At 39.5% G+C, this 25,776-nt stretch overlaps 1 protein-coding gene and 1 long non-coding RNA gene across 2 annotated transcripts; one reads left to right on the plus strand and one right to left on the minus strand.

Annotated features, from left to right (window-relative positions):
• Window positions 1–581: 581 nt before the first annotated feature.
• On the minus strand, window positions 582–25,759 carry RTN4IP1 (reticulon 4 interacting protein 1). The gene is made up of 9 exons (XM_026845280.1): window positions 25,612–25,759; window positions 23,885–24,036; window positions 22,986–23,054; window positions 22,615–22,739; window positions 16,442–16,490; window positions 14,775–14,911; window positions 12,438–12,621; window positions 11,004–11,096; window positions 582–724 (listed from the first exon to the last, which is right to left on the minus strand). The coding sequence occupies exons 1-9, from the start codon at window positions 25,757–25,759 to the stop codon at window positions 608–610; spliced, it is 1,074 nt and encodes a 357-aa protein (XP_026701081.1). The 3' UTR covers window positions 582–607.
• Window positions 19,963–22,061, plus strand: LOC113478249. The gene is made up of 3 exons (XR_003398024.1): window positions 19,963–20,120; window positions 21,020–21,022; window positions 22,050–22,061. It is a non-coding gene; the product is annotated as an uncharacterized LOC113478249 (long non-coding RNA).
• Window positions 25,760–25,776: the final 17 nt, after the last annotated feature.

The following is a 25,776-nucleotide window of genomic DNA, read 5'->3' on the forward strand; positions in this document are numbered from 1 at the left end:
GCCTACCTGCATAAACACTGTAGTCAGCTGAGTATGTGCCAGGAGTCAGGCAATTAGAATAATTATCAGTTACAGATTGATTTTGTTCCATGCTTCTACTCAGATTAGTTATGCCATGAAGAAATTTGCCATATCTAGAATAAAGTAACAGTTCTGAGACAGCAGTGTGACCACTTAATACAGGAAAAGTTTACAGGTTCTGAGAATGAACTAGATTAATACATATTAATAAAGGTGAACAGAACTAGAAGAGGGTGAGGAAAAAAGGACAGCACAAATTTCATATGGACAACTGGATAAAGATCATTGGGACATTGCTAAAACATCTGGAAAATAAAAGCTCTTAAGATCTACAAAATGAAAATGCTGCCAGCTGTTCCTCTTATCCCAAGAGTGAGGGGTGTTCTACAAAAGTCACAACTACATTCTTAACACGGTTTTCATGTAGAAATACCTAAAGGACGAAAGTATTTATCTGCATATTAACAGAGTATGAAGGATCAGAGGCTTTTTTAAAATTACTTTTTTTAAAACTGATGTATCATCTGTGAGCTTTTAAAGAAGAAACAGTTGTTACATACCAATTCATGTTCAAGTTAGAGATACTTTATTTTTTACTAATTACATCAATCACTGTTTTTCCACGGGCGTGTCCTCCTTCCAATTTCAGAAAGGCCTTTGGAACTTCAGAAAAAGGGAAGACTTCATCAATAACTGGTTGAATCTACAGAATAAAGAGAAAGTGTCACTATATTAAGAATAAGATAATGTATCACCTTCACACTTCAAAGCTTTATGAAGAAACGGGGGAGGTTTCTTTGTAGTATTTAGGGCAGAAGTTGCCAAAATGATGTAGTCACTAGCTTTTAACTTGCAGGAGAAGGCTTTCTCTTGCTCTTGGCCCGAGTTTTGAAACATCTCCACTAGCACAGTTTGGAGACCTCACCTGAGACTCAACAATAAAGAACACCATGCAAGGCTCTAACTTTTAAGTCCCTTTCAAAGCTGACACTGTGGTTCAGCTTGTCATTGTCCACAGTGATACACTAAGGAAAATGAAGAACATTTTTTTTCTCATCTACTGTTTTTTCTTGTGAAACCCACGAATTTTAAAAAGGTTAGATGCTTTAAAGATATCTGTGAATCTAGTGCCTATCTACATCAGTATGTGCCTCAGTCCCTTAAAAGACTTGGCCACAAATGAAGTACAAAAAAAAGTCCACAAACATTTATTCCTGAATCATTTAGATACACTTGAAAACCCAGCTGCTGTATATTCCACTAGACATACATCATTAAGCTTTCATCGACTGCTATTTTGGCATAAATTATGTAGAGTGGCCTTCTGGATTATTTTAGACTCATTTCTAATAATGAAGGTGAAATGAGCCTATTCCCTGTCTCCATTTTTAACTAAGGAGCCCAAAAGCCCTACAAGCATTTTCTTTAGACATCATAGTGTACCAACAGAGGCAGAAGAAATCCCAGCTGCTTCTGAAAAATACCGTCACTGCTGTTCCAAGGGAAGAGGCTTTTTCTGTCATCAAGTTCTGAGTCGGCCTTCCAAAAGCCAAAACAAGATCTGTGTACAAAAGTACCTCCCAGAGATCCTGTCTACCCTGAGGTCTCTTACCTTGCATCCCCTAACACCAGCCCAATGCATGTTCTAGCATTGAGAAACTGATCCTAATCCTCTTAACCAGCAGGAAACATTAACAGTAGATGAGTCAGATGCTAGTTTGTGCAGTGATGGAGATTTGAAGTCACAAAGATCCAAACACCCTATCTACTCTGCTAGAAAAAGCCCCTTGTTACTTCGGTCAGTGAAAAAATATATTCAGGCTTTTTCCTCACAGCTACCAGCATGCAGCTATCTTGTTGAATACTCCAGAACTGGTAACTGCCCTCTCCTGGTAGGACATGCATCTTGCTAAAGAGAAACGGAATACAACAGCAATATGGACACAGTCTGGGGCATCAGAACAGTGCCATCTGTCAGAGGGCTTGCTTACATTTACCAGAAAACAAGGGGTGCATATTCAGACGTGCAACTTAGAATGTGAACATGCAGCACTACCAAGGAAAGGTTTCCATATGCACAGACCTCCCAAGCAGCAGCACTGACCAGCCAGCACCCTCCCCAACTGCACAGCAGATGCAGTCTGGTAGTTGTACTTATGTAAGTCCTTTTCTCAACTCCCTTAATTTTCTCTTTGTTTATACACAGTTCCTTACCTTGAAGTCCATTTGTTGCACTAAAATAACTACTGGTTTTGCTTATATGGTAACAGCAATCCAAGGCATCAATAATCTGTTATACTGCAGTATCCTAATCTTGTCACTAGATTTTCCTTTTTATTTTGTCAAGGTAAGATTAGCAGTAGTGTGAAACTTTACATGGCAGAAAAGCAGGAATGAGTAGAACCCCTCCAAACAAAAAGTCAGAATTAGGAGCTAAATCACTAAGTGCAATTGTGTAAATAAAGATGTTCACCCAGTGCCTCAAACTTGCCATGCTGCAAGGCACAAAGCTGGGTAATTTCTTCCCTTTATTCGTCCAGGACAATCACTGTAAACAAACCTCTAGCAAAGTGAGTAGTAACATAACAGAAGAACCACAAAAATACTGTGTAACACTTTCTGCAGTTCAACTGGGAAGAAATGTGGGACCCAAATGATCCAATCCAAAATCATGTTTGATCAGCATCCAGCATAGAATGGAAATGTCTTGAGCATCAGCAAAGTCAGGGACATGGACCCAGGGCAGCAAAAACACTGAATGACACAATGGCTTTCTGCAGGAGGAACATGATGATGAATGATCAATAGCAACACTTTTGGGGAAGACCTACCACCCTTGCTTTCATAACAGAAGCTTGAGAAAAAACAATTCAGGAACCTTGTTGAGCCAAGCACAAGTGCAGCACTTGTACAAGTACTGATTACTAACAGCAGTTACATACAAAGCTGTGCTTCAGTTAAGAAAAAAAAGAATACAGCAACTTAGGCTGCTGGAGCGTGGACACAGATGACCCTAGCAGGGCAAGAGGCTGGGAGGAGGGGAAAGGTACTCAGGAAAGAATGAGTGCAGCAGCACAGGGGATGTGAAGCACAGGGGTTTCCAGGGAAAGGCAGAACTTACATTTCAGACATGTGCAGCAACTCAGAAAAAATGAACACAATACTTCAATGTTCTGCTACCTACAGTCATTTATTATAGGTTGCAGCTCTGCACCCCTGACAGAACGAGGTATGTTACATCCTCAGCCTATTAGGTAAAGTTCAAAGCACTGCATTTGAAAAGTGGTGACACAGGGATTCAGAGGAACCCTGAATGCAGCCTCACAGTTCAAAACACAGTGTGTATTGAGGCCACCACACACTCAAAGCCCATCTGCTACATCGATGTAACCTCTAGCTCCATTTAAACACTGGCTTTAGGCAGTGCTATAGAGAGAGATGAATACTAAATTGATGACCCTGACAATCTAGAGCATTAAACATTTTATCTAGCTGGCTGGTCAGTCCCATTGTTTGAATAACCCTGAAAGGGCTGACCGTGTGGCAGCACAGTGATTCACTCAGCCTTTACCATAATCCACTGACTAAGATAAAATTTCTTCCTGTGAACAGACAAACAAGTAGGGGAGCGTCTGCTGTTTGTTGAATGTGTGATAATAAATGGAGATTATCTGGATAATAAAAACACTGCCTATTTACAGCCACGCATCAGTTCCTTGCCAGAGGACACCTATTTGTTCAGGGAAAAGGGATTAAACTAAAGTCTGGGAGAGAAAGGATTACACACACCCTCATTGAAATGTTTATCTGAAAACAGATTGGGCCTGAAAGGTATTTTCTTCCTCTTCATTCTCTCCGATGCAGGACATACTATAGAAATGAATCTCATGTCTCTTGAAATGAACTCATGTGTTTGGAAAAATAGAAAGAGTAATTGCTGATGCTGATTAAGGCTATCCTACATAGAACACAGAAGTGGTATCCCAGCCAATCCAGCGCTGAACACAGCAGGCAGTGAACAGGCACTGGCAGGAGTTGACTGGTCAGCAGGAACACGCTCCTGCTAATGGCAAAGTCAAGCCCACCCTTGGAGGCCCCATTTCTGTGGTAGCAAGGACACAGCCTGAATTTACCAGGAGGGGACAAGTGAGAAAAGATGAAGAGAATTAAGGCAACTTTGACCTTCACTCCAGTGAGCGTGGAGCTGCTTCCTGCCGCTGGAGGGAGAGCTAGAGCCTTGAAAGGCTCAGGCCGAACCTCAGAGGCCCTCAGAGCAATACTAGTTCAAAGCCCAAAAGAAAAAAAGTCCCCTCACTCCAAGGGCAATGACAGTGCATTGGCTCTCCCCCAGGTCTGTAAAGGATGGCCATCTCAAAACTGCAGGGCAGCCTTGCTTTGCAGAGTGCCTCCCTCCCAGCTGCTGCCTCCCAGGGCACACGCTCTAGGTACGCCTCGGTGAGTAGCTGTGAGTCTGTTCACAGCTTCTGGACACACTTTGGAAAAGATACTTGCATATGCACAGAACAAGAGCTGTGATGTGCTCCACCAGACAAAAGCTCTTGACCTGCTTGCCATTTTGACTAGCTGAGTTAGAAGATAACTGTTGTCTTCCTCCAGAAATTAGCACCATACCCAAACGCAGATTTTGAGCACAAATGCAGAGCTTGAGAGCTCGATACTCTTCTTTCACTTCAGTGTCAACAAGAGACTTCAACAGAAATCTTTACAAAGAACACTCCCTGTCTTGTAGCTAAACATTTAGTTATCCATTCTGTAATTTACTGTCATCTCATGGAAAAAATGCTGTTTTGGGACACTGCTGTTTGTGTCATTTCTTCCCTTTAACCGAACATCTCCTTCTTTGTTGTAATCAAGTTCTGTGTTCTTTGGGTCTTAATCCCACCCCTTTCTTCATCCTTCCTTCCTTCCCCTTAAAATGGCATGCAACAATGTATGCTGAGCTTCACATTGCTTGCCAACATTGGGTTCTAGGGTCAACCCTCACTGAAGACAAAGATTGAAGTTCTTACCTTCTGGAACAGCTGGCATTGGTCACATGTTGTATAGGTAGCTTTGTGACTATGTTTCAGATTAACTTGTATTTCAGAGAGTAAGTGCTTTCATCCATTAAAGGACATCAAGTACACAATACTTCTGTCCCAAATGCCTAACAGAAGTAAAAATGATCCACTGATTCAGTCTCATACACCCCTAAGAAGAATGGTGGTCCAGTGGTTAAGAGGAATGGAAGGCATGTGTCCTGGGGGTCTACTCCCACAGTCATCTTGCCGACAACTGTATTACCAGGTTTTGTTTGTTTGTTTTTCAAGCCAAGATACATTTTTTGTATCAAGCCACTAACAGCAGCCCACAGGAACTTGAGTATCATCTACAGTTATTAAAATGGTAGAAGATAAATCCCAGTTAAGCAGGCTATCAGGATATTGTTTGGAGTGTAGAAGAGGCTTAAAAAAAACTCTAGTTCATTAATTGGCTCTCACAGAACAGCTTCTACAGAACACTATGAAGAGCAGTAAGAAACTGCAACAGGCTGAGAACTGTAGTGCACCAGCCTAGCCCAAGCTTTAATCAGTTTTAATGAGGAAGATCCTGGGTTAGTTACCTACTGAACCATGCTGAAAAACTATTAACCAAAGGAAAGAGCAAGTCTCTCTTCTGGATTCCCCTAGCAGTCATGTTCATGGTAGCTGTCCTGATATTTATGCTTGTAATTAAAGCAATCTGGGGCAATGCTACCATATAATTAAGACAGAACAAAATTTAGTAGATTTTATACATATATGAGTATATATATTTATACATGAAAGCATAATATATATTTTTTATATATATTAGAAGAACAGTCCTGCATGACCTGCATCTCCCTAGGTCTCAGCAAATTAAACTTGCAACAGACAAGAGCTGTCTTGCTGAGCCCACATTTCACTGCTGTGCTGGACATAATTCCCTCTTACACTAGGGGACCAGAGCTCAGAACACGAGGACTGACTTTCAACAGAATATTTACATCATGCTGAGGCAACACACTTGATTAAATACGTGGCATCTGATGAAATTTTTCCAGACCTCATTGTGGTTTATGTGAATTTACATACTCAAGCCCTATCTCTCCAGACTATGCAAAATTTCCATTCGTCTTCTTCACGGACACTTTATGATGTAATCACACAGTACTTTCATGCAAGCTACCATGTCCTGGAAGAAGAGGAGCTGATGTGTTTTAATAAAAATCACAGCGGCTTTTTTGGTGGCCATGAAAAAATGCAGATAGAGGTTTCTTTTGGAAGAGAAAGGACTGAACAGAGCCTTTGGCATTCTCTCCTTGATCAACATCTCTAGGCTCTAGCCAACCAACCTGGCAAGCAAAAGCACTGCAATAAAACCATAAAAAAAAAAAAAAAAAAAAAAAAAGTGCAGGCTTTGCTATTTAGCATGGAGAAAGCTGGTTATTGAAATGAGTGTGAGTGGGTAGGAGGACGGATCTCTAGTCAACTTAGACATTTAAGTACAGAATCACTACCCTACTGTCCTTTTTCAGATAGGGAGAGTAAAGCAGGCACCACCCAAGGGCGAGTCACCTCGGGTACCTTAAGATACCTTAGCGCAGCCATAAAGACAAAGACTGGAATTACTGCAGAGAAGGCAACATCTAGAGATGCCAGATTTGGAAAATGTTCAAAGACTCAATATGTTACATTGGGTGTTTTATATTAATACAGATGAGATAAATATGCAGCAATTGTGCAACAAGAGCCAGAGAAAAAGTTACTTGCAGAACTGTTAACAAGATGAATTGGAAGCAAATCAATATACATGGGTTAGGACACAGAGTCAAGAAGCTGTGATAACCTATGCCAGCAGGAGGAATGTAAACCATCTTAAATCATGGTCATCCAAACAACTCAAAACCCAAGTAATGTCAAAGTGGATGACCATATTAATTTATGTTATTTACCTCCTGAATAGCAAAGACTAGCAATAAAAAACAATTGAATTCCACATTTTAACAGGGTATCTCAGAGAAAATCACCAAAGATGGATAAAGGGCATTAGCCCTCATTAGTAGATATGAGAAACTATGGTAGCAAAAGGTTATGTGATCTGTACAGCATTGCGCAGAAAGACAGCAGCAGGGCCAAAGAACAGTCAACATCCCGTCCTCCAAACCACAACAACAGGTGCTAAATCCAGAGCATCCAGTGTCTTCAGCAACATGTATAATCAACACCACACACAAATTACATCAATATAGGCATGCAGTTGTTTTTCTTATGTGTGCCAGTGCCCTAACATTTATCTAGAAAGGCAACAACACAGAGAATGATCTGTTCATGACTGGAGACTCTACTTTAGCCTTTAGCCTTCCTTCTGTAAAATCAACTTTCACCCAACAGCCCATCTGATGCTAATCTGCTTTGGAAGAAAGAGTATTAAGCCACCAGAAATACCGCACACACACCTGCACTGCATTTAAATGGCACTGAATTAAAACTTAAATTCCAGTAGGGCTGCTTGTTAACCCACATCCTATCATGGTCCACCAGGAACATACAACGTACTTAGTGCTCCCCCTTATGACACTAATGAGTCTTTTGAGCCTGCCTTCCTCCATCAGGCTTTATAAAAGGCAAAGTAAGTGCTCAATTTTAAGTTAGAGGCTTTCTACAAACTTACGTAGTTATATGAGCTTGCTATATTTTCACCAAGGACTGAATGGCACATCCTTAGAAAGGAGGAAAAAGTTGAGCAAGAGCAAAAACCAAGACTGTGAATGTTAAATCCACAACGCTGACCACAAGTACGTCAAACTTAATTCCTAACGAGCCTTTCAGTGACGATGCTGGCAGCAGAGACCAGTGACAATGCTTCAGCAAACAGTGTTCCAGCAGATCTGTGTCCTGAACTAAAGGCTCTGTGGATTTCAGTTGTCTTTGGATGAGAACCTTGTAATTCACCAGGAATGTTCTGCCATGGAAAGAGATCCCCAGGCTCTGGCATGTGATTCATCAACTCATTTGGTGAAGCCCATGTTAAGCCAGTCCTTACTGGCTTGTAATTAACTAGCAGAGTTCAACCCACAACAGGGACTTCTCAGCAGTTTAGAAAGTAGACAGTATCTCTAAAATTTGACAAGTGAATACTCAATATTCTCTGTGCCCACCACTGTTCCAACAGCCTCCCAGCCCCTCAGTCTCACAATAGTCTCTTTGCAAGATGTCCAGCTGCAAGGCAGAGAAAACAGCTCATAAACTGAAAGTGATTTTATAATCCCCAGCACTGTGCAGGTAAATTGCAAAAGGAAAATTATTCTCCTTCCTTGCGCTACCAGCTCACCAAATCCTCTCCTTCTCCTTCCCATTAAAAAAGGCTGTTAAAAGAACTCCTCATAGCTGACATTTTGCAAATCTCTATTCCTTGTTGCAAAGATCATCTGTGTGAAAACCAGATAACTTTAAATGAAATGCCTTTTTTGCTTATCCTTCATCCAGTGAAGGATTAAGAATTGTTTTGATTTCACAAAGGAAGATGACAAACTCATCAGAACTTAAAATCTGTGTTGGTGCAAAAGGACTAAAAGAAAAAACACCAACAAATCAGTATGATCTGTAACTGCTTCAGGGGTATGCTCTTCAAAGCTTCGCTTACTGTAACATCACCTGTTTTTAATTTCCTTCATTTAAATCCCCCCTCATGATTTATACTTTCCTGAAAAAACCTCTCGTTTTCAGGAGCTCTCCAATTGCTCTCCTATTCACACTTCATACAATCTCAAAATTAAGATGTCTGTAACAGAAAAGATGATTCACTGAAATGTCAAAATAACTAAATTTGCATTACTCAAAAATGTATTCACTCAAAACTAAGAAGTTCAACTACATGAGCTCACTTTGCTGGCTTCCCCAAGTCTTCTTGCTACACTTTTTTTGCTTTGTGGTTGTTTCTTTTAAATTTTCATTTATTCTCTCCTATTCAAACATAAACTTTTCACTTAGTTATGGGAAACTCTGGTACACTTCCTCCAGTAGTTCTCTCCTGCCTTTTTCCAAACACCTACTCTTCTGAATGGATGATCTGTCCATTTAAGAGGACTCTTGTGTCTAGACAATAAAGGTCACAGTCTTAATAACATCTGCCTAAATAGAACACATCTGGGTCTTATAAAATACTGATGATAGAACTGGTGTATACGTAATTTTACAGAACAGAGTAAAATGCTGCTAGAATAATGACTATGCCGATAAACAGTCTGACATTACGACCTGTTTTTGCACAGAGAATAAAAGACCAAGCAAACATCTTTGTCCTCGTGATCATCTTACAACAAAAAGTACATCAGGACATTCATATATGTATGATGGACATTTTAAATGGCATTACAATTCACCTGTCCAGATTATTAGGCAGAGAACAGCAGTTAAGCCCTATCTCTATTGCATAAACAGGTGTTTCCCGAGAGGCTTTCATGGACATTCTGCATTTGTTTTGCATACAAGGTAGGAGCAGAACACAAAACAATTTGTGACTGGCTGAGAATCAGGACAAATGGTTAAAACAAAGACAAGGGCATTTCTGTTTCTGAGACAATTATCATTTAGTATTGTGATTGGATGCAATCACAGGATGAGGAGCATCTTCTAGGGTTTATTTCTTGACCATGGGATAATGTCTACAGTACTGGACATTACACAAAGCTGAGTGGTGCAAAGCTGTAGCCAGGAGCACACTTCACCACATCTTATTTGCTGCTGCAGTGTCTGTTTATGAGCAGGTAACTTTTTGGAAACACAGCCTTTCCACTGGTTGTGTCAGCAGCACACTGATCAAGACAGAGGAATAGGAGTGGCTGAATTCAGGGAGATTTTTCAACAGCACTGAGGTGGCAAATAGAAGCAATCAGGCCTTAAGTACGACAGCAATTTATTTACTCTTCTCCAAAGTCTGGGACACAATGCATAGTGAAAAAAAGATCAACACACAAACTCTGGGAGATCTAAATTTTACTAATATGCACAAATTCTGAGTACAAGATGGCCCGACAGCTGAAATGCTGGAATTACCAGCAGTCATCACAGGCTCTGCTTCCTCTTCTGCTTAGGTATCACATAGAAAGATTAACCGCCGTTGTCCATATTCTCTACCCTGAGAATTCCAGTAACATTAAATTATCCAAAAGAGGACATTGCCAGGACCTACAGCACCACGCAATCCAATAAGCAGGCAATCAACTGCCCACTCTCACACACATTTTGTAACAAGCTCATAAACCTGAAAAGATCAGAAAAGCAGAAATCTATCTGCCACTTGACACCTTTCCCTCAAGTCCACTAAGAGATTCCCTAAAAGCTTATGATGAATGCTTACAATATTCCAAGTCACTGTGATGGACAGTACATTGTGCACATAATGTGCACAAACATTATACTCTGAAGCACTGAAATAACAGAAACACAAGATTCTTGTCACCACTCTACCAATGCAGATTGTGCCCTGCAATAACTTGAATATTCTAGTTCTGTGCACATTAGGGGCAGGACTCCTGGTCATCCAGGCTAAGCAATTTTGCACTTGCAGATACACACAGTCATCTTAATTCTGACCAACTAAACCAAATGAGGCCTCTTAAAACATAGAATTTTCAACACCAGAATTCATGCTAAATGGCTCTCAGTGGCAAAAATAAACAACCACTAGACATTCTTTCCTTCCAGAACTTAGTAAGCTTTGTGTTTTTAAGAACAGGTAGCATGGAGAGGGAGATAATCAGAACAGTCTTAAGGATTACGAACTCCTAAATTCCATGCAAGGGGCAGAAGTTAGAAACTGGAGAAAGTTAATTCTTAACTAGTTTTCCTCACCATGACTCTCATAGCGTTTTATTCCCTAATTGTGAGCTACACCATTTTTGAGTCAAAGCAGCACCTCTTTCAGCACAAATACCCAAATAACCATTACTGACATACCTTTCCAGAATCAACTAGTTCTGCTATTTCATCCAAACTTGGGCCACTTGGCATAAAAAATGCCCACCGATAATGGACTCCTTTAAAGAGATGCTGCAAGAAAATCACAAATACATTAGAAACTCATGAGAGGAAACTAAAAAGAGGAACTAAAATCAATGACAGAAGCACTAGAGAGGTAATTTAAGGAAAAGACATGGAAATTATATGCTGGTGTGTGAAAAAAAAATGTCACCTAAGCATGTGGATTAAATGTACAGACAGGGATGTTGTAATACCACAATAGGATCAGAGTGAATTTTGTGGCCAAATGCACAAGTCAGCTAGTTGAGAAAAACAACCACCTTGTCTCTGCAGCTAGAAACAGCATTATTTGTTAGGTAAGAGGGAAATGGTGCTGTATGTTTACACAGATTCACGATGGGGGTGAAATAAACCCAGCAATGTCACATTTAGAACCTTCCACCTCAGTGTCAGTGATTATATTTTCCATCATCACATCTGCCAAAGTCATCACTATCCAGTGATAGATGGCAGTTCACATGAAAAGCACTTTGGGAAGATCTCAAAAGCACAAGTCAAGAGCACCTTCTATGAGTAAGTCATTACAGGAATAAGAGCCATCATCTGCCAAAGAGAGATGATTTTTAATACATGGTGTACAATGCTCCTCATCATGGAAACATGCACACTGAGAAATAATACTACATTATTTCATCCCAGCCTTTATATTTTGTTTTTGAACTTTCCTTTGAGAGTATTGGTGCAGGATTTACAATCTCATTCAACCATGCCATCACAGGAATACCATAGCAACTGCTTGAAAAGCATTCATTTGGAGAGCAAGTACACATGTTGAGAGAAGAAAGAGAAAAGTTCTAAAAAGCCTCACTGATCTGGCCACTGGCAGAATGTTTTAAGATCTACTCATGAAAACCAGAAAAATCAGTATCACCATCCAGACATATGAACATGAAAGAGATGAAAGACTTTCTAGCCACCCTCCACCACTTTTATTACTCTCTGGTGCTGGAATAGGATGAAGAAAATCAGTCACGGAACAATGTTTTGAGAGAAAGCCTGACCAGCCTAAAGCAAGTAGCAAAATTACCCTCACTTCAATGAGGCAGGGATTTGCTCTGTTTACTATGAAACACTAGCTGTCAGCAGGACTCACTAGGGAAGCCATATGGAAAAGGCCACGATGACAAGCACAATAATGAACCAAAACTTCAAAGCACCCAAAACTACCACATACACCAATCAGTACCACCCCAATACATTTTTTTTTCAGTGCAAGAAGGAAGGAAAGAATAAAAATGCATCTGAAGTACACCTAATGTTAAAGTGAGGAACAGATGCTTCTAGATGAGCCATGACTAGCATCCAAGCCACAAAGGAAGCCGCTCCATAATACAGGATCTTGTCAAATACCTTTAAAGTTTTGGTACCAACAGTGACTCCTGTTTGTAACATGCCATCAGCCACTCCAAGTTTGTCCATATTGATCAGGAAGGGTGTCACTAAGGTAACATATGTTGCTCCTGACCATTTCTTCAGGAGGTCTAAAGCCCACTTCTCAGTGGATCCACCAACATTATCTAGGATGAAATCAAATCTGCAGACATGTAAAGAACAGGTTTAAAATACAATATGGAAAAAAAAATCATCATAGTTAAGCTAATTCCTATCAGAAATCAGCTATAGTTTACATTTTTATAAGTCACTACAATGCAATAAAATAATCTGCCTGCAAGGTAGTGGCAAGAAAGTCCCAAGACCAGCTACATCCCAGCTTTACTGTACAATGGGAGTTAAATTTACAAGTTATTGCCCATTCACTGCAAAGCAGACACAGGCTATTTAGATAACTTAAACTGCACTTAGACTCCAAATAAGCAGACTCTTAGATGCACAACTACATTCTTTACTTTCTTAAAGCCTCCTAGAGCTCTAGCTCTTCAGTCCTTCAGACTACTATAACAGTCTTGAGGTCTGGTCATAGCATTGAACAATATAGTATGTGCATGTAAAAACTAGTCTGGACTCATGCCCTGACTAGGAACATCCCCTGTAAATGCTATATTCATGTGAAAGTAATTTCTAGTGGCCAAAGTTATGTAAACAAATTATTATTCTAACTTGTATCTTCTCACATCTTTTCTGTGACCCAATTCCCAATTTCACTTCTAAAAGTATTTTTTGACCTTATTTATTTTGGGGCCGTTTTACCTCTACTGACAGCTATTTTCTTTGCATCTACCTATTTGACGTAGAACCTAACAATGTAAAGGTTCCAAAACCTTCCCTCCTGGAATAGCTACATGCAGCCTCTGGCAACAAGCCACAGTTTCAGCGTTCCTTCTCATTATCTCAGCATGTGAGCCTGTAAAGGCTGAATAGGGCAACACAGCACTATGTGTCTATTCTGTTAGATGCACAGCTCATTTTCATCTGTAAATTTCTGGCAATCTCCAGATTGCAATAGATATGTATATATACATGTATCTAATCTAAATTGCCTACAAATAAGAGGGAAATTACTTTATGCAAATTAAACAGAAAAGTTCTTAACCCTGGAAAGACAGTTTTCCTGTCTGTCCTGAAGGATGTGATTTCATGTTAAAGTTCAATCAACCTAACAGTTAGCTGCCAACAAGAGAAATTAAAATCATGAAAACTAATGCTCCAAGAAAAACTAGCTCACTGTGGGGTCTGAAGAGTCAGTACAACTGAAAAGGGGAGGGAAGGAGAAACATCCCTCTCGGTATACCTGGCTGATGAGCTTAGCTATATCATAAAACTGCACCCTAGGACAGTGCCATTGATATCTCCTAAAAACGGTCACTTGCTAGAATGGGTGTTTAGCATTTAAGATGCTGAACAGCACAAGGCAAATTTAGCACTGCTTACAAAGTTAGTTGCTGCACATGCTGCTCATACAGACAGTGCCAGTACCTTCACAGTTGACCTCAGGTCTGCTGTCAATAACACCATAGTTAAAAGACACAGATAACTGTGCCTCCTTAGCACATTTATCAGTAATATTCTCTCATAGATTGAACAGCTTCTATTTCTCTTCCCAGAAAGTTAACTCAATCTAGCTAAAAAGAACAATGTAAATACCATATTCAAATACAAGTCACAGTAGACTAAGTTTAAACAGATGGGAAGATTACAAAAGCAAAAAAGACTTCAGTTCTAGAGAAAACCCCGAAGCTCATTTAAACATAACTGCTATGACAAGATAAGTGTGACTGTTTATCAGAGGCAGCTGTACCCAATGTTACAGAAGAGAAATTTACTCCCAGTTGAGTTGCACAGTGGCTAAAGACCTTCAGGCAAGTAACTTAACTGCCTCATGACATAGTTCTTCCCTCTAGATCAATTTTTCTATTTACTAACCTCACACAGGATTTCTGAGGCTTATTTTAATTTATTCATGCTTTGTAAATGCTCCAAGATCCTTGGATGGAAGCTGACAAAACTGCTCAAATCACAGTCATTGAAGAAAAGCATGTGAAAGTGAGCTTGTCTCCACAAGCCCAATTAACTAGCTTAGTCCTACAATGAAATCTGTGCTTTGGATATTCCCTTGGCAAACTGTATTCAAAAAGGGCAGCAATGAATTTACTATACAAAGTAGCGCTTTAGAAATGGGGAGGGGAAAAAAAAAGAGAGAGTTCTGATAGACTGGAGTCAAGCAATCAAAAGGCAGAAGGTCTGACCGCCAACTCCTTCATCTCAGTATTAAGCAACACAAACACGTACAAGGGTAATGTTTTAAGTTCCTCTTCCAGATTTCCAGATCTGTAATCAATCACATCATCTGCTCCAAGCTTTTTCATCAGTGTGCTGGCATCATGAGAACAGACTGCTGTCACGTGAGCACCCCAGGCCTTCACTAGCTAAAAACAAGTATAAAAAAAGAAGTCCAAAGTTTAAAATTTAGTGAAACATCGACAACAAGTTAAAAAGCCAAAGTCTTGTTATATAATAAATGAGCACCCTTAGTGGGGAGTGGGGACACTGTTCCAACACAGGATAACTTGTCACACATCCCACAAAGAATGGATAGAATTTATCAATATTTAAGGAAGTTTTGGGAAGGGAGGAGTTGGTGTGGAGGAAGGAGGGTGGGTTTTTAATGCCACTGATGGGTATAAGGCCTCAGGATAAATAAGGCTTCAAATAAAATACTCAGTTTGCCATCTGAATCTGCCAGCTAAATGTATACCAAGAAGTACTCTCTGAGTTACCAATCTATAAAACTGTCACAAGATCAACCATTAAATATTTTTAAATATTTAAAATTAAAATATTTTATATTCCTACCTGCTCATTAAGTATTTCATATATCTATCTCACTGTAAATAGCTTAAATATTAGTAACAAGAAAAAGAAGGAAGTCATCTCTGATTTACCACAGGGAAGATGTCAGGCTATCTTCTACTCCAAAAGGTATAGCAAAGTAAAGGATTTTTGCTAGTTATTTATCTCTTTTGTAATCTAATTTTTCATTCACAGTCACCTTTTTTACATTTATTCCAGATTAATTAATGTAGTTTACTCGGGATTAATCAGGTAGAAATTGCAACTAGTCAGTGGCTGGTCAGCCTTTTGTATTAATCTAATTTAGTCACCTGCTTTATCATAGATTGGGCAAATAGAATACGACTAAAAATTCCCCTGTAAGCCTCTTTAAAACCACTGTTTCTAGTCTAGTAACACGAAACGCAGTGATGCAGTCACCCAACTTCTCTATTTTTTTTTATATTCTCAACATAAGGATGTTTCAGCATGAGATAACACTAGTTAGAATCAAAATCCCCAAATTAAATGAGAGCATGATGTTCCACAATTAATGGATCAATAAAAGAGCATATTCACTCTCCAGAGTTTACTGGAATGAAGACAGACAAAAGAGCAGCAGGGTAAGAAAGTGAGGGCAAGCTGATCTAAGCCACTGTGCCTTACATACACTGCACATAAAAGCCTGGTGCCTCTCTTATTATTTGACTTGCAACAGTTATGGTAGATGATACATTCTCCTTCAGTTTTTCTACTCATACATGGAGTTCTTTTCATATTTATGGAGCAGAGCTGACATAAAGATAATGAAAACAGCTACATGTTTCAAGTTACACCAATTAGAGATTTCCTGCACGCAAACTGTGAAACGCCATCTTTCACTACCTACACTCACAACTCCTTTCTTGGAAAGTTCCTGCTTCCTACTTTAAACTAGTACAACGTAACAAGTGGAAAGCAATAAATCTAAAAATACTACATTTTTGGAAATATCAATCAGATCGATCAGATAGATCAATCAATAGCTTGTTATTTCATTATTCCTTTCCTCAATTCACTTCCATTAATTTTTTTTTTTCATATTGAATATTTTGAAGATGCATCCTGGGCATGCTGGTTTATATTACCTGTACAGCAAATGTACCAACTCCTCCTGAAGCTCCTAATATTAATACTCTGTAAGAGAAAATTAAAATATATTAAATAGTTCTTTAAATAATCTCTATAGTAACTATGTATTCTAATGCTTTACATCTCTGACACCAAATTATTTTAAGCAAAAGATGGTATTTGTCATTCAGTGTTAGGTAGTGATTAACTCTTCAGATAGCCAGTAATGTGACTTAACACTGCTGATCATGTTTCCTGTGCCAAGAGCATTAACCCAGCACAGCCAGAGAGACTTCCTCATATGTGCTTTCCACTAAATCCAGGCAGTGGAGCTGTCAGGCAGTAACATTTACACCCCAAAACCCCGTCCCTGTCCTCACTTTCACATAGTTGCTTTATTTGGGACAAAATCAATTAAGAGTCTTTCTGTCTCCCAGATTCCACTGTTCTATCTCCTGAAGAATACAATCCGATTCACCAACATTTTACACAAACTGCTGTTATCTAAGAGAAAAAGTAGTTTAGTATCACATTATTTAGGGAGACTGAGAACATCAGAATATATGAACCATAATCTTCCCATATTGCATATTTATCTAAAAGAAAGAAAAAAACGCAATGAAGTAGTCTCACCATAAAGAAGTTTATGTCCTCTTAAATCAAAATATCTGCCTTTTTCTTTAGAAAAAAGGCTACAGAATTTTTCTAGTTCAGTACATCTCAAGAAGACCCTGTAAATGCCAGGTGGTAGAAACTGGCACAGAAGCAAGAAAATGAAAGAGTATATTGCCAAATTATTAACAAGTAAGAGTTCATTTTAACTGAATACACTAGCCCAAATTTTATAAAAATTAATAAAAGTTTAGTTGTGTCAGAACCTTACTGCTATCAGATTAATCACTGTTCAAAAATTTCATCCAGATATTTTATTAAATAGCTGAACTTCAGAAAGTGAATTAGTAAGAAAGCCTTGCTGCTGAAGTTACAAACAGTGCTTGGACTTTGGACCCATTTGCTAATTCTAGGACAAAAGGAAGATCCAAGATGAAGTCTTGGCACAGGACTGGGGAACATCATGTTTCTCAGAACTTCTGTTTGCCAGAAAAATTTCAGAAGCCGGTGACGTTCCTGTTTTAAATCTCACCGTGCTGGATGTTGAAGGGAATTGCTTTTTACAGTGCAAAGCTGTACAGCACAATCTGGAGTCTCAGTTTACAAAAATTCTTTGAAGTAACCTAAGAGACTTGGCTTTGGTCACAGTATCCATTTTAAAATGCTTCCTTTTGAAACTGATCAGATTCCATTCCCTCCTATTGCACTGAACCAAGCCGCAAAATTCAGATTAAGAATTTGAAACCACAATGCCTGCAGCTTTTATATCTGCCAAAAAGTACTTATTCTCAGAATCATGATTCTAACAACAAATGCCTGAAGCAACATTAATATTAAGATTATACTTGAAAGGGCTCAGTGATGCTATAGTCAACAAACTGGGTTAAACCCATCCTTATCCTTACAAAAGACAGTCACAATTAAATCCTTTCAAAATACCCCTGCCTTTCCAATTTTACTCCTGGCTTAAAGCGTATTTCTACCACTGCATATTTTGGAGAAAGCTGTCATTTTAAAATGTACATTTTGCTCAAGGATTTATGTAACATTTTTGGTTTGGGGGAGCTGCTTGGCTAGGACTTTTTTTATTTTCCCCTTCAATAAAAGCCCCTGAGATTCTTCGGTAGAAATACTTCCCAGCTTTGGTTTGCTCCCATGTTATACAGGCTATTTCTACCAAACTTTCTGTTTATTAAAACTCTATCCGTGCATTGTGACTTCAGGAACAATCTTCACTTCAGAGACAAACTATGTCTGCACAAGAGATCCATGTGCCACAGCTCAACAGATCAGCATTTTTACAGCACTGAGGACAGCAAAACACATTGTTTGGCACAACACAAGGAAGTGGGGAAGCGTTTGAAGGTGCAGGACCTGTTAGGACAGTACTGAAGGACCACAGATCATAGAAAGTGCCAAAGCAGGCACAGCTTTGTTTGCATTGCCTCAGGAAAACACAGCCAGGAGAAAACGTATCAGAGAAACTACCTGTTTTGTGCAAAGGTGAGCTCAGGACTAAACAAACATACAAGCATGTGCACGAGGGAACACACTAATGAATTATTTGACCTGAACAGAGATCCAAGAGAACCAGTTCTCTCAAAGAACAAAACAAACAATCATACTCTACGCTTTGCTCCCTTCTGACAGAGGCACATAATTCAAGCCAACATTCACCAAGCCCCGTATGAGGCTCTAGCAGTTCAAATGATCAGCAGATCTCTGCAGATGCGCATACCATGGGATTTAGGAGTTTAGCCCTTCTCCCTGGGCCCTGCTTGGAACTATGGTGTGGTCAGAAACAAGCATCAGAGAGCCAGGACCTGTTTGAGCTGTATGCACCCCAAAAAGACAAAGGGTGTGGGGAGTGGGTATACAGATCAAAGACTAACATTTTCTCCAGATTATAAGCAACTAACAATTTTCAGTGACTCAGCTACATGCCAAATAAAAAAAATATTTATTGCATAAATATATAGATTTTAGATATATATTTTAAAAATTCATTTGATTATGCCAACAAAATGTCCCCAAGAGATTTATTCCTGTATCAGGAAGCATGAACCCTATCAGGAAGTCTTACAACTTACACTCACTTTCTACTTTGCAACAAATAAAATGATGAATTATCACACAGACTCTGAAAAAATATTTTCTTGGGGTATTATACTGGAGACATGGACAGTGGGATTGAACCCTCAGCAAGTTTACCAATAACACCAAGCTGTGTGGTGCAGTCAACACACTGGAGGGAAGGGAGATACCATCCAGAGGGACCTGGACAGGATGGAGAGGTGGCCTGTGCAAACCTCATGAAGTTCAACAAGGCCAAGTGCAAGGTCCTGCATATAGGTTGGGACAACCCCAAGTACAAATACAGGCTGGGAGATGAGTGGATTAAGAGCAGCCCTGAGGAGAAGGACTTGGGGGTATTAGCAGATGGAAAACTATGAGCTAACAATGTGCATTTGCAGCCCAGAAAGCCAACTCTATCCTGAGCTGCATCGAGACGTGTGCCCAGCAGGTCGAGGGATGTGATTCTCCCTCTCTACTCTGCTCTTGTGAGACCCCACCTGGAGTCCTGTGTCCAGCTCTGGGGACCCCAGATTAAGGACATGGACCTGCTCAAGTGGGTCCAGAGGAGGCCATGAAGGTGATCAGGGGGCTGGAGAACCTCCCCTATGAGGACAGGCTGAGAGAGTTGGGGTTGTTCAGCCTGGAGAGGAGAAGGCTCCAGGGAGACCTTATAGCAGCCTTCCAGTATTTCAAGGGGGCCTACAGGAAAGATGGGGAGGGACTCTTCATCAGGGAGTGATGGGATAGGACAAGGAGTAATGGTTTTCAACTGAAAGAGGGTAGATTTAGATTAGATCTAAGGAAGAAATTCTTTACTGTGAGGGTGATGAGACAGTGAAGAACCCCCAGAGAAGCTGTGGCTGCCCCCTCCCTGGCAGTGTTCAAGGCCAGCTGGATGGGGCTTTGAGGAACCTGATCTATTGGCAGGTGCCCCTGCCCATGGAAAGGGGGTTGGAACTAGATGATCTTTAAGGTCCCTTCCAACCCAAACCATTCTATGATTCTATTGTATCATTTAAATTCTCACTGTAACAATATAAACCAGGAGTGTACATTTAGTAGCTTACAGTAACAGAATCCAACATCTCTCCCCAGCATACTTAAACATACAGAAATATTGACTCTGTATTTATATAAAAGACCTTTACTTAATATTAACGTAAATGTTTTCAAGAAATTCTCAAATTGTCAGGTTTGGTTTTATCACGCTTTTTGTGAATACAGCAAGCACGATATTTAACAGCTACTGTTGAACAAGCATATCCCCTTTCTACTGAAACAGGACACCGGCAAATATTATTATCCACAGAGAACTTCAAAACAACAGCCATTCTGAACATTTTGGATAAGAAGAACATTCACTCTTAGCTTGTGCAAGAATACTGACATGAATTACAGTGGTATAGGATAAAAGCTATGGAGAAATGACTGGAGTTACAGTGAAGCAGGAGACATCATGAACAATGTGAGCATGCTTCAGGTAACTTGTAAAAACAAAATTTGTGAAAGTGTGTGCAGATGCAGCAGATACTCCTGTCAGATCAACATACAGTCAGATGTTGGACTGTCAGCAAGTATTCCTGGTTAGCCCACCCTTCCACCTTAAAGAGGCAAAGAAAACAATACACACCAATAGAAAAATATCGCTGTTTCTAAGAAGTCTTAACACTGCAATAAAGTATCAGTGAAGTAGCTTTCATCAAGGAATACAGCTGCTCTTTCGAAACAAGACACACTCTTGTGTGCATATACACCCTTCTACATAGCTATTTACAAACACCTACAGGAGACAAAAAGACCAACATAAAATCACATATGTAGGTAACTTCTTACCAAGCATATTAAATTATCTCAAAAAGTTAAGAAACATTATGTAAATTCTTGTCTTTTGAAACTATTGCCTTGAGAAAGTAATGTGAAGTTCATGGAATATACTTTTGCAGAGCCCCATCAATACATTTTATGTATTTTCCTACAAAGAAGTTTTTCAGGGGAAAAAAGCTATCAGCATGTAAGTCATTCTCTGCTTTTTTTACAACTCAAAACTTCTAGATGGGAAATATCATAATTTTATAAGTACAATAAAATGTTTTTTGCTGACAGAGTAATTAAATATTTTTTTGGAACATAAAAGTAAATGTTAAGTGTAAAGACACAATATAAATTCAGTTTGAATTTCACTTTTAACAATCCAAACACTTACCTGAAGATTGGAAAGATACATTAAACAAGGCCAGCCTATCAACGTAACTTTAGGTTAATTCTATTACATGTTAAAGTTAAGATAATAAAAAAAGTCTAAATACTGAAAAATAAAAAGAAAGGCAACATATCTAGAATTTTATCACTAGCTGGAAGTTAATTTCAATGACATCTCTGAAGTTGTTTAAATTCTGCAATTTCATTTGCTCAAAACATTGTTTATCTTTAGAACAAATAATTACTTGATATTTTAATGATGAAATTTACCATGATATATGAACAACTCAATTATCTTGATGTGGTTGAATAATTTCAAAAAATCTAGTGTCTTTAGCAATGTGTTGCACTGCTACGGTAGCATCCAAGATAAGAGGAGGTCAGGCATCTAGACTCCTACTGCCCAGTAATTACTTTATGACCTAAATTTTTAGTGCAGCATAGTAATTTTTATGATTATTTTTCAATTCCAGCATTTTTACTTTTGCCCTTCTTGCCATTCTGAACATTTTGTTATCGATTTACACAAACATCCAAAGGCCAAAATAACTGCAAATTCCAATTATCAGGAGAAAAATGTTATCTGCTCCAGTCTTCCAATACATTTTTTCCTTTTCTGTCCTCCATCTGCCATTGTCAGATTAACAGGTTGATAAACAAAGCCAATTTTTCTATTTAATTTGGCTGTTTGTCTTGCACGTTTTCCTCTACTCTTCTGCGTTCCTGACTTCATCAAAGTTCTAGCCTATAGGTCAAAGGAGACCCAGTCACCTGCTCATTTTTTTCTAAAAAGTTGGAAAACCAGTCTGTTCCAAATGGCCCATGCATGCAGGAAATGAGTGGAACCACACCTCTGTGGTTGAGAGGGCTTTTTGTGAGTTTCCAAAACAACTGAAAGGATATTACATTTGGAAAGCTGTCCTAAGCAGACAGAAAGACAGTCTCTATAAATTCCTAGAGACGCCATCCTTAAATTATCTGTATAGTCCTACACATAAGATACATATTGGACTACTTGTCTGGTGACTGGTGACTACAGTCACTGTATAGAGGAAGCAAGCAGCAAGTGACCAGGTACACCAGGCAGGGTCCTTGTCTCTCTCTAAAGAAGCTTCTCTCCTTGTCTCTCTCTAAAGAAGCTTCTCTCTCAGCAGTTGTGTAATTGAACCTAGCATCCTCAGGCCAGCTGGTCTTCACAAATGTCATGGTAGAACAGTCTTCATCACTGTTAGACATGGCTTAGAAGCAGCTAATCAGTTTAAAAATGGAACACTAAGTTTTAGCACAAGAACTATTTACTTACCTTTTCCCACTACAATTACTTTTGTTCAGTCCTCCAACTTGGTTAACCGCAGACCAGGCTGTGAGACCTACATACGGTAAGGAGGCAGCTTCTGTGTGACTGAGACACTTTGGCTTAAAAGACACCTGAAAGAAAATCAATTGTATCTAAATTACACAGCAGATCCTACACAACACTGAAATTCAATTTCAACAAGCTTTACTGAATGGCAGATTGTATATTCCACATTTTCAACTAACTTCATAACTAGCTGGAGTCTAAATCAATCCAAGCACCAAGAAATAGACAGTTACTTAAGATACCAAAGGAAAAAAAAAAGCCAGTCTACAATTTTGGGGTTTTGCCTGTTAGCCACATTTTTGAAGGTTTACCTCATTTCCACTAGCTACCACAAACTCTGACAGAGTGCCCTGTTTCCATGGAGGAATTGCTGCCCATACCTAAAACCAAACAGAGAACAACTATCAGTTTTTGTAACTTTGCACATGATTGTACGTACAACAGAGAAGTTTTCTTCATTAGTCTTCTCTTCAATTTGAAGAATATCTTCACTATTGCTCATCAGAAATCAGCTCAGCTTACTCTTTTTCACAAAAAAAACCACACCAAAGACCAAGTAAATGAAGGACGGCAGATCTATGCAAACAAATTTTACTATATAGTGTATAAGACATAAATTTTTTAAAAACCCCAAACTACTTCCATGCCAGAAAAGCCCAGATTGGAGGAGATGGGGCAAGGAGGAATCAGAATTTCCTACCCTAGAACTGGTGAAATGTGAAAGCAACTGGTGAAGGTGAAAGCAAACAATACCAGTATTTATGTGGGGACTCACAAAATGGTTCTTGGGTTATGCCAGAGTTCCTATCCTAACTATGTCACTCAAGGAAAAAAAACCAACTAATACCTTCCTGTCAGAATTCTGTCTTCGGTCAAAAATGAAGCAGTATCTCGAGTGTGTACTTACAATTAAATAAGTATCTCGAGTGTGCATTTAAATAAATTGCTCTCTTGCTACCACTGAAATGGACAAAAATTAAAAAACAGAAAAGGAAATAAACTTGCAGAAGTAAGTCTGGGAAAGACCATGTTTTTCAGAGGAAAAAAGGTAGAGAACAAAGCATTCTAGGAATTTACTGCCACACAGTCCTTTTTCAGAGTGCAACAACATAAAGAAAACCATTTTCTCAAGAGGAAAACAAAAGCTGAACATCTCATAGTATATTTTAACTATATATTTCAGAAGAAAAAAAGAGATTGGTGGTATCACCTCATCTCCAGGTTTGAAATAAGACACACTCAGTCCACATTCCATAATAATACCAGAGACATCTCGACCAAGTGTTAGTGGAAATTCAGTGTCCACACTTTTGAGTTTCAGGGGATCCCGCTTCATATTTAATGCAGTTGCACCATAACCACCTGCAAAACATGAAATTAACCATGACATACTGTACTGAGTTTTCATTTATTAAATGGACAATTCCAATTAGAAAGCATTGTCTGTACCTCATATGCCTCATACGTGTTATAACTTAAGCATGAAAAAAATCTGCAGTATTTTATACTTTTACAGATTTTATAAATAAAAAGCAAATATCATTCTTGCTTATTAGTCCATAAAATGTCTCTCCATTATAAAAATATTTAGTATGTGATAACACTGAGAGAAATTCTAAGTCTGCTGGAAATGCTCCATTTTCCAAGTGCATCATGTAGCTACAAATCCAAAAGAGCTCCAAGCTTTCCATTCGTCTTTTCAAATAAAGTATTGTAAAAAGTAACAGGAACATAATTGTAAAAAATATTAAGGCACATATCCTGAGTAACCTGAACTTCTATTCTAATAGCATCTAATAGCTGCTCAGCCTAAAAAAAGTCTGTGTTTGGGAATGTATGCCCTTTCAAGCATTTGGACAAGTTTGCTTAGGTGCCCTATTATGCTAGAAAGTCTTTTAGTATTGAAAAGAAACAGACACAAAAGCAGGCACCTTGAAAGCAAGATGAAAATGCAGGTTTTTTCAAATACTTTTACACTGACTCAAAATACTAGTTGCACCCCAGCAGTTCAAGTGGGTCATTCAACAGGAATCCTTTGACAGCAGAAGTCCCATAATCAAACCCACGACTTTATACAAAGATTTTTTTTAAATTCATTTGTTAGAGACCCAAACCACGAATTACAGCTCTGCAGGAACACTTCCTGCAGATATCTCTGCAGGTGCTACTGAATCTGATTTGATATGCAAGATCACTTCTCAACATGAAATGTAAGGTCCATTACTACTGTAACTTCCTTCTTGTATTTCGAACCTTGAGATTGAGGGAAAAAAACGTTTAAATGCATCAAATACAAAGAGTTGGTCAGTGACAGATACAGATTTCCTGGGCAAGAGGATAGCAGGTACCTAGATGCCAATTCAAGAAGAGAAGGCATGACTACAGACAACATGCTTTGGATTGGGTGGCACGTGCTGACTTTGCAACTCTGACCTTCAGCCCCATTCACCTCAAAGGGACAGGAAAATCCAGCACCTTTCAGGGGGATTGCTGCTCCTTGGAAGGGCCAGTCTCTTAGTCAAGAGAGTGATGCCATCCAGATGGTTGGGGATTGGGGGAGAAGGCCAGGAAATACACCCCACCATAGTTACGCTACTAACAAAGGGAAGCTGATGCGGGAGCTGCAAACCTGCGGAGGACAGCAACGAGTCACAGATTAAAAGCTCACGCCCGCAACACACACGTCTTCAGAAAGGCAATGGCTTTTTGTACCGTTCTTCCCCAAGAACCTGAGAAAAATGAGTTTTGAAGAGGCGGTTTCCCACAGGGTTCAGGGCAGCACGTGCTTTCACACTGCCGGGACCGAGGCCCACCGGGGCCGGCGGGTGACAGCGTCTGTACGGTTTTGGACGCCGGGGGACATGTAGAAGGCGCAAGCCGAGCGCACCCCCTGCCATCGCGCCAGCCTGGCCCCGGCCGCTGGGGCTCGGCACTTACTTCTCATGCTAAGGTCGATGGGGTTCAGGCTTGCGGCGTGAACCTTAATGATGACCTCGTTCGGGAAGTGTATGATGGGGAACACCATGTCCTTGGTGAAGCGCAGCACGTCGTTGCGGCCGTACTGGTCTATGACCCAGGAGGGCATCTGTCTCTTATACACAT

This window comes from Athene cunicularia (genome assembly GCF_003259725.1).
Source record: "Athene cunicularia isolate RWA chromosome 3 unlocalized genomic scaffold, athCun1 chr3_part1, whole genome shotgun sequence".
NCBI lineage: Eukaryota > Metazoa > Chordata > Aves > Strigiformes > Strigidae > Athene > Athene cunicularia.

Bases quoted from the DNA above. Each gene is read 5' to 3' on its own strand.
- RTN4IP1 (XM_026845280.1), bottom strand. From the start codon at position 25,759: ATGCCCTCCTGGGTCATAGACCAGTACGGCCGCAACGACGTGCTGCGC. The intron at 23,055-23,884 runs GTGATACCACCA...GTTTGGTTTTAG, and splicing joins ATTTCAAACCTGGAGATGAG to GTATGGGCAGCAATTCCTCC. The intron at 22,740-22,985 runs GTAAACCTTCAA...ATTTTCTTTCAG, and splicing joins TGGTAGCTAGTGGAAATGAG to GTGTCTTTTAAGCCAAAGTG.